Source organism: Malurus melanocephalus, unplaced genomic scaffold (assembly GCF_030028575.1).
Source record: "Malurus melanocephalus ecotype Western Australia unplaced genomic scaffold, MMel_1.1 scaffold_92, whole genome shotgun sequence".
Lineage (NCBI taxonomy): Eukaryota > Metazoa > Chordata > Aves > Passeriformes > Maluridae > Malurus > Malurus melanocephalus.
Genome location: NW_026623324.1, coordinates 617,078 through 629,631, shown reverse-complemented (window position 1 = coordinate 629,631; position 12,554 = coordinate 617,078). Strand labels below are relative to the sequence as shown.

At 44.7% G+C, this 12,554-nt stretch overlaps 2 protein-coding genes across 2 annotated transcripts; one reads left to right on the top strand and one right to left on the bottom strand.

Annotated features, from left to right (window-relative positions):
- Nucleotides 1–2,613: 2,613 nt before the first annotated feature.
- SPRTN (SprT-like N-terminal domain) lies at nt 2,614–7,722 on the bottom strand. Its single transcript, XM_057368428.1, has 5 exons — nt 7,377–7,722; nt 6,104–6,203; nt 5,273–5,401; nt 4,233–4,500; nt 2,614–3,938 (listed from the first exon to the last, which is right to left on the bottom strand). The coding sequence occupies exons 1-5, from the start codon at nt 7,646–7,648 to the stop codon at nt 3,217–3,219; spliced, it is 1,491 nt and encodes a 496-aa protein (XP_057224411.1). The 5' UTR covers nt 7,649–7,722; the 3' UTR covers nt 2,614–3,216.
- Nucleotides 7,723–7,839: 117 nt separating this feature from the next.
- Nucleotides 7,840–12,048, top strand: EXOC8 (exocyst complex component 8). The gene is made up of 2 exons (XM_057368427.1): nt 7,840–9,419; nt 10,012–12,048. The coding sequence occupies exons 1-2, from the start codon at nt 7,896–7,898 to the stop codon at nt 10,618–10,620; spliced, it is 2,133 nt and encodes a 710-aa protein (XP_057224410.1). The 5' UTR covers nt 7,840–7,895; the 3' UTR covers nt 10,621–12,048.
- The last annotated feature ends 506 nt before the right edge of the window (nt 12,049–12,554 follow it).

Genomic DNA, 12,554 nt, shown 5'->3' with positions numbered 1-12,554 from the left:
TTTCTTCAAGCCCAAGGCTTCGAGACAGCTGTAGTAACCCAGATATGAGTAAGAACTTGGGTATTCCAATTTGGARTGTAAAATTGATGAATGCTGCCTATCTGCCAAGGAGCAGCTGCTGCAAACCAGYGGTTTCACTGCTGCCTTCACCATGTCAGGCAGCAACAATCGTGCTCGTAGGGGGATGTAGGTCAGGTACAAGCTCAGGAGGACACCCAGTGCAGCTTTTTAGTGGCCTTTCAATTTTAGTTGACAAAATTCAACTAAATGTGCAGACATGGTGTTCTAGGATGACCAGGTCCAACAGTGGTGAAGCAAATTGCTGTGGTGGCAGTTCCTGTGCATCATCCCACCAATAACATGGATTGCTCCAACCACTTGGAAGACATGTCCATCTGGCTTTTTCCTCAGAAATTTGCTGTTGATTCCTTCTTGCTGTTACCCTTCAGTGAAGTGTATCCTCCTTTACCAGAAGAGATGCTGTGTGTATCAAAAAGTGAGGGAACTGAGGGGCTCCAGAAGAAGAAAGGAGGAAGAAAACCTGAAGAAGAAGAAAACCCTCACAAGCCATTTAGTCTATTGCACATGCTCCTGCTGCACCAAGGGAAGTTTGAATAGCTACTTTGCATCTCAGGAATTTCCTACTTGTCCAGTCCTACTTGTGACTAAGCCCTCTTTAGCCTTGGATTTTGCACTAGATTATTACCTTGTGGCCCCTCCTTATGCTGGTCCAGAGGCAGGTCCCATACAGCCTGTTCYAAAGGAACCATTTTTCTCTGGCTGCTCTCTTGGGAATTGTTCCTAGAAAGGGGGCTCAGGTGATGGGTTCCTGATCACACACCCTGAGCAGCAGGGCCTGCCCCCACCTTAGACGTAAATAGCCTCCTCATCAGCTTATGCACAGGCATTAGGGTTGAACTTGCTGTGAGAATATGCTTCCCATGTGACCCAGATATCCCAGCTGAAAACAAATAGTGGTTGGACTACTGGAAATGCTAAAGGAGGGATGAATACACATTATTGTTTTTAAAACAGGTTATAAAGCAGACTAAGCAGACTAATTAGCAGATTAATTCAATTGTATATCTTCTTGCAAGATACTAACACATCAGTAGTCCTGAAAAAATTCTTCCTGCTGCTTCATTGGAACTCAAGTATTATGAAAACTTCCTAGATAACATTTTCATTAACCAAAAATTACTTAATAATATTTGACCTTCAAGAATTCTTGCCTGATAACCAGTTTCAAGGCAAGTAAAAAGCAGTCTCCTATCACAATAATGAAAGAGCCAAGTGACCCCCACTTGGCTAGTTTTAACTTCCGGAACTCCTGTCTGAATCATTTGGAGCAATTCTAACGGGACACCACAAGATGAGACCGTTTTTTCCTTYAGTTTGCAGAACCTCCTGTTGACAAACAGCACACACATGCTTGACCCCCTTCCATAGCGCTTTGCCTCAGAAATCAAGTCTATGAACTTGTTTCTCAGATTTCCAGCCAGGCAACTTACTCTGCACTTCAGTGAAGCGTGTTTGTTCAAGGCTCACTMACAGCCTGTGTTGTTCCAGGCAGTATCTAAACTCACTCAAGGACAAAGTCAACTGATAGAGAAGATGAAATTTCTCACCTTTGACCAAATTTGGCAGCATATTTTATAAACATACTGGTAGTCATTGTTATCATTGTGGGTAGGACATTGTATTCAAGTACAACATTTTACAGAAACAGCATTCATAGTAACATACCCAAAATGAAGGTGGCCATGACCGATTAATAACAGCCTGTAATAAGCAGCAGCTGCAGAGTCTTCCTCTCTGGATAAAAGAGATCTTGGCAGTGGAATACTTCCTTGTAAAAACATATGACAGAGGTGCTGTTTTTCCATAGCTGATCCAGAATTGCTCAATTGTTTGGACAAAGATCTATTTTAGGACATTTGTATATAAGGGACAGACTTGCCTACAGCTTAAGCCCCACCCCCCTGCAACAGGCTACACTATTCCACTAAATTCCTCACTTGTTTTCTGCTTGTTGTTAAAATGAACAATTTGGAAGTAAAAGAAGACGTTAGGAAAAATCCCCACATGTAACAATACCCACAATGCTTCTCCTTTACTCCCTTCTGTTACAATAGGAAAGACAAATGAGGACACTGCACAGAACAATTGTAATGGAAAATATCTCTCAAAAATGCTTCACGATGTGAGAGACCCTTTGTGGTGCAAATGTCATCCTCATCTTAAAAACATACAATAGTAAAAATATTTCTTGATAGTCCTGTCCCTGAAAATGTCAAGTATCATTGGCAATACTGATAGATGCAGMTTTAAGAAGGAAGTATGGAAAATTAACACGGCAAAGGAAGTTTTAGCATCAGTATTTGTAAAATTTTTCACAGTAGTGCAGCAATAGTGAAACTGTTTTTAAAACAGGATGGAGAAAGCAGAAGATGATGCCATCTGTATTCCCCAGCACCTGTTTCTACAGGCAAATTTAAGAAGGAAAAGTGTTAATACAGAAAGGCTCAATTAAACCAGACTCTTACCAAATATATAGGTGAACCCACTGGTAACACAAAAYGGCCAAGCTTAATGGAATTTCAAACTTTATTTTAAGTATTTTAAATTTATTTTAAGTATGCAAGAACAAAGTGATTTACATTAAACTTCTTTAGTGTCAACATTTTTTAAAAAATCACAGCATTTAAAATGAGTTAAGAGAGCAGCAGTAATATGGTAAACATGTACGAACCCGGCTGATACAGCCATTTAAAATTATAGTAACAAGATATAAAACGATTTGGTTTAAAAACTATTTATACAGAACAATTTTTATGCTTAAGCAAATATATTTAAGATCAGTAAAACTGATTAACCCATGAAGTACCTCAGTGCAGCAAGCGAACATTTCAGGAAGCTCATATAGAAGACACATGGGCCTGGWATTCACAATTGTTGGTGGCACAATGGCTTTGGTACTGACTGGCCTGCTAACCACCMAGCTGGCGGGCTTCCCAAAGAAGCAAAATAAAGACTGCCAGGTAATGTCACTTTAATCCTAATTTGTCCTGTATAGCACCGGAGCTTTAACTGGGAAATCATGGAAGCTTTCATGATATGTCCAGGAACAGCCTTTGCCAGTATTCCTAGCAGCGTACCACACAACTTTTACTAACTAGTGGAGGATATGGACGTCAGTTACAGCTTTCTGTTGTTTTATGCAAGACAAGAATCAAGATGTTCATTTATTTCAGATTCCAAAACTTCAGTCTCACAGACAGGACAAGGGACTTTTCCATTCTGCCTCACAGGATTGCTAGGACTTGCAGAGGACTGTGTAAATTCAGCTTTGGTTTTTGTAGTTGTAGTGACATCAGTACCACCCTTTCTGATGAAATAATTTTCAAAGGCAGTTTTGTCTTCCATTTTTGGCCATCGCTGCAGTGTATTAGCACATTCTAAGCTTTTTTTCTCAGATGCACCCTGAGCTGTTTGGGTCTGCTCCAAACGCAYTTGTTTTGGTGTCCAGTTAGGAGATGGCACAGCCCTCTTGTCAGCTGGTGAGCCTTGGCTTGATGTTTCTCCAGCAACACGAGCCATCCTAGCAGGCAATCCACAGTCRTTCTCGTAATCTTCAGTATCAGAAGCAGAGGATTTTGGAAACTGACGCTTTAAGGCCAAGTTGATCTTCTCATGGGCACCATCAGTATGAAGTGGAAAGATGGAACTATGGGGAAGTTTTTCCCGTTTTGTYTCATTTTTAGGGATTGACATTGTCCTTACTGCTGAATGATGCTGTGAGCCATGTGCTTCACTGTTTCCAATGGTACTGCTGGCATTTGTGTTTTTTTCTGAAAGTACCCTGTCTCCTCCTCCAAGCCGATATCCTATTCCACTAAATGGCATCAGGTCTTGCATACCATGTGTTTGTGTCTTGCCTGAAAAATCAGATTAAAAAATAAGTTAATAACTTTTCCATTAAAAAATCAAGGGCTTAGTATTTGAGGTACTTCACACAAAAACTATCAGCTGCTTGAAAATAGTGCATCAAACTACACTTCTTGCAGACAATTTAGTCGAGGAGCAGCCTAGAAATTTATCAAACAGACCCTGTTCTTTGGCTACATAACAGTAAAATCTAAACAAAGCTTATATAGTGTTTGATGCATACTCATTCAAGAAAATGTTTGCACAAAAACCAGTTTGGGAAAGAAAAAGATTTCATAAAATACCTTTGTTACTTGACTTTAAATGTGGAAGTTTTGCTGGCTGAGTTTTCTGCTTGGACTTCTGTGAGAATTTCTCTGGCTCCTTGATTTTTGTGAATGTGCCCCCACATGTCCTTTGATGTTCATCCCACCAAAAGTCTTGTGCAGAGGGTGCTCTGTTCATCGAGCGCTTCACATATCCAAAGTAGGGCGCTCTGTTCTGGCAGGGGCCATTGCATCGCCACCAGTGCTGGCGGTACAAATTTACCTCATCATAAAAATTGTGATAGATCTAAGTTAAAAAAAAACAAACAAAACAAGCAGTCATTCAGGTAGTTTCAAACTCTATATCAACAGCTCTATAGTATTTTTTAAAAAATCTCTTTCCATTCAATTCCTTTCACTACTGCTGCGATTTTTATATTACCTGTTAAAAGAGCTGGGCCTGAATAAAATTTGATCAACATTTTGCTACCAYTAAAACAAAGTTWAAAAAAAAAAAAAAGATAGGATGTGTACAAATATGTCCTAGTTATCTTGTTTGAGCTGCRATAAAATCACTTTGGAAATCTATCTACAATCCCATCTAGAAGACAAACTGTTTAGAATGTATCGCGAACAATACCAGTATTGTATTCTTCTTTCAGCTATTACCTTCACTGATCTTATTAAACACGTTATTTTGAAATAYTGACATAAATATCATCACCCTCTATGGACATAAATCTTGACTGCTCTTTCCCAAATTCTGCTCTAAATGTAGAGCTATTCTGTCCCTGCTAGCATTAAGCTGCTTCCAGTTTACCGCAAAAGCTTAAAGAAAAACTCTTACATAAAATATACCTGATCATTATATGACTAACAACTTGTCACATCTTCCTCAACCTGTTCCCACCACCATCCCCAACAAAATAACTATGGAACTGGCACACATTTAGATGCAAATTTGTAATGGTACCAGCTGTAGAGTGTCTAACATGGACATTACTCACACTGCACCAGACAACTTAAACACCAGATTAGAAGAAAGCTCTAGTAAATCAGGTGAAGAGGATTTTTCTTACTGTGACATTGGCTCCAGTCAAGACATTAATRCGATGCATGTGCTTGCAGAATTCCGGTCCATGAGACTGACGATCTTTGAAGTTATGAGTAACAAAGAGCAGGGCATGGATCATTTCRTGCAACAGCGTCTGAAATGATGTAATCATTAGATGTTTACAGAAAAGCATTGTATTTTCAGTTTCATAATTAAGCTGTAAGTATTTTACTCCTCTACATTGATTGCTGATCTTATTTTTGATTATTTGCATTTTCAGTCTGGGCCTGAACATAGTACTTAGATTTATCAAACCAAATTAACCCTATTCCCATACCACTAAAACATACTGGAGAATATCACTACAATAAGCAGTATTCTAAAAAGTAAAAATAATCCTCAAACTTAAGTCACATCTTTAAGGAGACCATCCCCTATACAACCCCAAAAAAGAGCCACTTTTGAGCAAGCTGAAACTTTACAGCATTTCTGTTCTTAGGCAAATCTAAASGTTCAGCCAGCTCAAAGCAGGAGCTCTGGCAGAGGCACAAGAAGCAACACAAAGTCACTTCAAGTCATATCCTATATCCTTATTTTCTGCTGTTGGCCCTTTTAAAACTACAGTCCATGATGACTTTAGACTCTGACTTGGGAGTTGCCCACTTAGAAACATAAAACTAAAGATTACTGTGATACTGCTACACAAGCCACACAAACATAACAGTAAAGCCACCAGKATTTTATGATCTATAAGTTATTGCATATGAGAATCCCACCATGAAATCTAAAATATCTGTGTGGAGCAGAGGAAGCACAATACACTTCATGAGCAAATTCATGAGSAGTGTTCAAATACCTCCACAAGATCCTTCCTGGGCCTTAACTTTAGAAGCGGCTCACTGAGACGAATGGAACACAAACCACTTCTTTCATGATATGAACAGACACCAGCAGAGCTGAAAACAAAACAAAAAAAAAATTACGAAAATCTGTTTGTTTCTGTAGCACATGAAGAAAATTGAGAATTTAAGTTAAAATGCCATCCCCTGTAAACACACACTAGGTCATTCAGAACACAAAAAAAAAATCACTTTGAGTAATTACTTGAAAAAGTCAGCATCATTAAGCAAGGGGAAAACAAAATCCACATGTTCCTTAGAGYACAAAAACCTGTTTTGGAGGCAGAAGACTGTTTCCTTAAGAACCTGTGATGGTGTGAAATACATTAAATTGAGGCTGGAGACTTACAGCAGCAAACACTGAAAACTGCTGGTGCCTTTAATTTCACTCCCCACCCTCCCTCAACTTTTGACTCATATAGAACCTTCACATACCTTCACTTCAGTGCACTAATCCAGCAAAACCCACTTTTTGTGCATGTGTGTGAGTTAGTCCTCTACCACTGCAATATCCAACTATTTTCAAACGTCTAAAGAATATTGCAACCAGCAGAAGATAAGAGGGGCAGGACTCCAGCCACTGGCAATTGTATCYGCTGCAGAACTGCAGACTACACTTCTAAGATTCCTGGTTTTGTTTAACCTCAAATTTCTTCTATATCCCCCTTTCTAGTACATTCTAAGTTTTGCTAATATACTACTATTGGCTCATATTTGCCTTTCTGCAACAAAACTATCATAAAAACTGAGAACCAGAGCAGCAACACAAGTACATGAGGTTTACACACACACCATCTAAGACCAATTTCTTCCATGTTAACATCGCTATGCCTGCACCCCGGGAAAAGCCAGRGACGACAGATGAAACGCAAAGGAGATAACGACAGCGATCAACCTCTGTCCCGGTGTACGGGCTCTGCCAGAGATGCGGGACATTCAAGTATCCGGGAAGAGAAGCCATGGCACCAGCACTGCGCTAGCGGGGCACAAGCGGCAGCTCTTCCCCGCCTCCCCGACACTCGGAACCGCATACCAAGGCTGGCTGCGGCTCCACGGGTGACAGCGCCTTCCCACCGCCCCGGCACCGGCRGAAACACAAGGATCAGCCTCCCAGCCGCCTTCCCGGCCCTGGCGACCGCCCCCCATACAATCCCCAGCCCCCGGGAGAGGGGACGGGGCAGCCCCGGGAGCCGAGCCGGCGCTGTGCCACGCAGCCCCTCGGTGCCGCACCTGGTCATGCGGGGGCTCCAGGACACCGTGACAGCCTCCAGCTTCCCCCAGAAGAGCGTTTGGTTGAACTGCACGAACAGGGCGTGCACGTCGGGGCTGGGGTCCAGCAGCTCCCAGGCCTCGTCCACTACCGACAGCGGGCGGAGGGACGAGCGATACGGCGAGACATCCGGGCGCTTTGCTGCTGCCGCCGGCGCCTCTGCCGCTGCTTTGTCCTGCTCTTCCCACTCCTCCTGCAGCCTGAGCGCCAACAAGAAATCCTCATCCTCCATCCCGAGCGCCGCTCCCGTCCTGCGTCAGTGCCACCCCCGGCATCCACTGGCGCCGCGGCGCACGCGCAGCAGCGATCCGCGGGTTGCTGTGTCCTTCCGGGCTGCGCGCGCGCCCTGCCCCGCCCCTCGCGTCGCCGGCGCGTCACCGCGGGCATTGGCTCCCGCCGCCCGAGCCGCGGGGCGCAGGCGCGGTGTCCCCGGCGGCGGCGGGGCGATACTGGGCGGCGGCAGAGGCTGCGCCGCGGCCATGGCGCTGTCGCTGGGCGAAGGCGGCGGCGGGAGCCGGCTGCGGCGGCAGCTGGAGTCGGGAGGCTTCGCGGCGGGGGAGTACGTGAAGCAGTTGTCGCAGCAGTCAGATGGGGACCGGGACCTGCAGGAGCACCGGCAGCGCATCCAAGCGCTGAGTGAGGAGACGGCGCAGAGCCTGAAGCGCAACGTCTACCAAAACTACCGGCAGTTCATCGAGACGGCGCGGGAGATAAGCTACCTGGAGAGCGAGATGTACCAGCTCAGCCACATCCTCACCGAGCAGAAGGGCATCATGGAGGCCGTCACCCAGGCCCTCCTCCTCCAGGCCGATCGCGACGACCCCGCGCTGGGCGYCCGCCGCGCCGCCGCCGCCGACCCCTTCCTCCCGCTGTCGGCCAAAGATGCGGCGGCCAACGAGGAGGGGCGGCAGCGCACGCTCACCACCCTCCTGGAGAAGGTGGAGGGCTGCCGCGACCTCCTGCCCGAGAGCCCTGGCAAGTACCTGGTGTACAACGGCGACCTGGTGGAGTACGATGCCGACCACATGGCGCAGATCCAGCGGGTGCACGCCTTCCTCATGAATGACTGCCTGCTCGTGGCCACCGCCCTGCCCAACCGCCGCGGCGCCTACCGCTACGATGCCCTGTACCCCCTCGACGGGCTGGCCGTGGTCAACGTCAAGGACAACCCGCCTATGAAGGACATGTTCAAGCTGCTCATGTTCCCCGAGAGCCGCATCTTCCAGGCTGAGAACGCCAAGATCAAGAAGGAGTGGCTGGAGGTGTTGGAGGAGACSAAGCGCAACCGTGTCCTCAGCGAGAAGCGCCGCCTGGAGCAGGAGGCCCTGCCCCGGCCCGCCCCAATGCCCCCCGAATCCACCAACCCCTTCGACGAGGATGAGGACGAGGAGGAGGAGGACGAGCCCTCTGCGGAGGAGGAGGTTGTTGACCTCTCGCTTGAGTGGATCCAGGAGCTGCCTGAGGACCTGGACGTCTGCATCGCGCAGCGGGACTTCGAAGGGGCGGTGGACCTGTTGGATAAACTCAACGARTACCTGGCGGACAAGCCAGTGAGCCAGCCCGTGAAGGAGCTGCGGGCCAAGGTGGATGAGCGCGTCCGGCAGCTCACCGATGTTCTGGTGTTTGAGCTGTCCCCAGACCGCTCGCTGCGAGGAGGGCCGCGGGCCACCCGCCGAGCCGTGTCCCAGCTCATTCGCCTGGGCCAGTCCACCAAGGCTTGCGAGCTCTTCCTGAAGAACCGGGCAGCCGCGGTGCAGACGGCCATCCGCCAGCTGCGCATCGAGGGCGCCACGCTGCTCTACATCCACAAACTCTGCCATGTCTTCTTCACCAGCCTTCTRGAGACGGCCAGGGAGTTTGAGACTGACTTCGCCGGCAACAATGGGTGCTACTCCGCCTTTGTTGTGTGGGCCCGCTCGTCCATGAGGATGTTCGTTGATGCCTTCAGTAAGCAAGTATTTGATAGTAAAGAGAGTCTGTCAACTGCGGCAGAATGTGTCAAGGTAAGAGGATCCAGAGAAGGTACTGGSACACAATAGCCAAAACAAAAGCTTCAAAGCGTTAAATTCAGTTTTCTATCCATGGTTTAGTTATTGACTCTTGTGCAGGTCTCCAGAGAGGATTCCTACATTGGAAGGTTAGTATTCAGTTGAGGTTGATTTGGTTTTTTTTTCAATTTAACAGAGGAAAGCCTTAAGATTAAAATGCAGATAAAACTCTGCCTTTATCAGGAATGCAAAATGTGTTTATTTTCAATTTGCCTTTAACTTGTAGGAGGTCCTAAAATTTACGTAAGCTACATCTGAATTATAAGTACTTCAAAAATTTCTCTTTGTTTTCCAAGGGTGTCCAGAAYTACATCTTCAAATTTTATTGCAAGATTAACTTTCTCAGGTTGTGCTGATTGGAGGGGGAGAAGCTTCYATATGAGTGGATTATAATGTAATTGTCCAGATTATTTTTGACAGCCAGGGTTTATCTTTCAGTTATTAATTTCTCATTAGTGAGATTCTTGAAGCAAAATTTGGTAGATATGTAAGATGTAAAGGGGSTCTGCACACTAATAACATTGTTTGCTTTTCTTTATTGCCCCAGGTAGCTAAAGAGCACTGCAAGCAGCTGAGTGAGATTGGGCTGGATCTCACCTTCATCATTCACGCCCTCCTGGTGAAGGATATCAAAGGTGCTTTACAGAGCTACAAGGATATCATCATCGAGGCCACCAAGCACCGCAACTCTGAGGAGATGTGGAGAAAGATGAACCTGATGACTCCAGAGGCACTGGGGAAGCTCAGGGAGGAGATGAGGAGCTGTGGGGTGGGCAATTTTGACCAATACACGGGTGATAACTGCTGGGTCAACCTTAGTTACACTGTAGTAGCTTTCACCAAGCAGACTATGGCATTCTTGGAGGAAGCATTAAAGCTTTACTTTCCAGAGTTGCATATGGTTCTTCTGGAGAGTCTCGTGGAAATCATCCTGGTGGCTGTCCAGCATGTTGATTACAGCTTGCGGTGTGAACAGGACCCTGAGAAAAAAGCATTCATTAGGCAGAACGCCTCTTTCCTGTATGAAACTGTCCTTCCTGTTGTGGAAAAAAGATTTGAGGAAGGAGTTGGAAAGCCAGCCAAGCAGCTACAGGATCTGAGAAATGCTTCAAGATTGATGCGTGTAAATCCAGAAAGTACCACCTCTGTGGTGTGAAGTGAACCTAACTTCACTGTGAACAGTGGGGAAGCACTTATTGAAAATGTTGTATGTTGAGTACTTTTTTGGGGTTTTTTTGGGTCCCTGAAAAATGCGGAACTCTTAACTGCAGCCTTCCAGAAGCTAAAGACTTAAAATCAATGCCTGCAAGCATGCAATGCTTTATTGGTAAATGGGGTCTAGGGAAGTGAGAAGGTGGAGGTCACATGTCCTTGGACAGCATATCCTATAGGAAGGGCTTGCACAGTATTTGTGACTTGGGAAAAACTGAAATACAAAAGTTTTGACCAATTGTTTGTGAAAGTCTTACATATACATACACAGCATATGGCAGGAAAAGATTAATTCTCATCATGTCACTGTAGGATTCGTTTTTAAGGCAGTGTTCTGGTAGGAGAGGAAGTSCTGAAGCATTCCCTGGGTGTGGTATTCAGTGAGGCACATCCACCATCCAGATGTGACTCAGCACTGCATATAAATGACATGGATTTGCTCAATGTGGTTTGTGTGATAGCAGTGCAGACTTTTCAGTTTCTTTAACATTGAGATTATCTTCACTCATTTCGGAGGCAGATTGAAATGAAAAATGTTTTTAGTAAAGGTTCTGCTGTTTGGGTAAGAGTTCTGTTTAATTAAACTGTCCTGTAAGCCTGAATTATAGCTGTCTAAAAACAAACCTTCTGCTGTCAGAAACATTTGTTCCCTTCAAGAGAAGTGACAATAAATTGCTTCCCTTCTTCTTTGTGTTCCTTTTCCATGTTTTCTCATGGATTTAATTGGGGTCACATCCATTTGATGAAAYGTGCCCTGTTCCTTGAGGTGCTGTCACAAATGCATTATGGGCTGTTGTCTACTGGTAGGAATCATAGTGAAGAGGCATAAATGCTCTTGTGACATGCAGGGCAGGGAGAGGGTCTGGAGGGACTTTTTGGAAGAAATGGAATGCTAGTTTTGCTGTACAGAAGCAGTACCTGTTGAAGAGACTGAGGTTTTTTGTAAGTGATGTGAACTTTGAAATATACACTGTCTCTGCAAGAATTATGATCTTTCCTGTAGAGCAATAACCAAGAAGAATTATCCTTTTTGCAGAAATCACAAGGATTTGGTTGGCAATTCTAAATTTGATGAGGAGGTTTATACAAATGCTCATATGTTGGGATTGAATGGTGTTGACTGTCTTGTGCAATATATGTCTGTGCAAATGAAATAAGCCAAGTCTTGTGTCAAAGTTGGCTTTGGAAATCTGTCAGCATCAACTTCTAAACTTCTTCCCTTTTGGTGCAAACTTTCTTGTTGTGAGAAAGTTATGTTACAGCTAAGGAACCTTTTGTTAGTCCCTCAAAAAGTGTCCTTAACTGGAATAATCAAGTATCCTATTCCTGTAGCTCTTTCAGATTAAAGCTTTTGTTGCTTTTATCATGGTAATGAATGCCTTGTGACTGCCTGAACAAAAAAAAGGTATCGCTACTAAAACATTCTGCCAAACTGCTTATACTGAAGCTTCTTCATTTCTCCCTGTTTTCACAGTGCTAGCTCAATGAAGTTTTCACGTCAGTGGCTGATTTTTGTTTTCTTGCTCTTTGGATGCCTTTTCAACTGTCAGATTTTGCAAAGCATCCTATTATCTCTGCTCACTTGCTTTTCAGTGGTTGGGCCTTTTGCTAGCAATTCACAAAAATGATAATACAAAATGTTTGTAAAGGGTTGTCCCAGCTGAAACTCATTGAAAGCCATTGGAATAGCTCACTTTTATTTTAAGGGACAGGGACAGTGAGAGTTAGAACTTAAGTGAACATGTTACATCCAAGAGATAGAGACCCACTGCTGTTATTTCAGTAGTGAACTATTTTTCATACCAGAACCTAGTGAAGTGTAGCGAAGTAATATAATCTCTTATCTGTTTAAAGTGGGCAAAGGCAGCAGCCTAATCT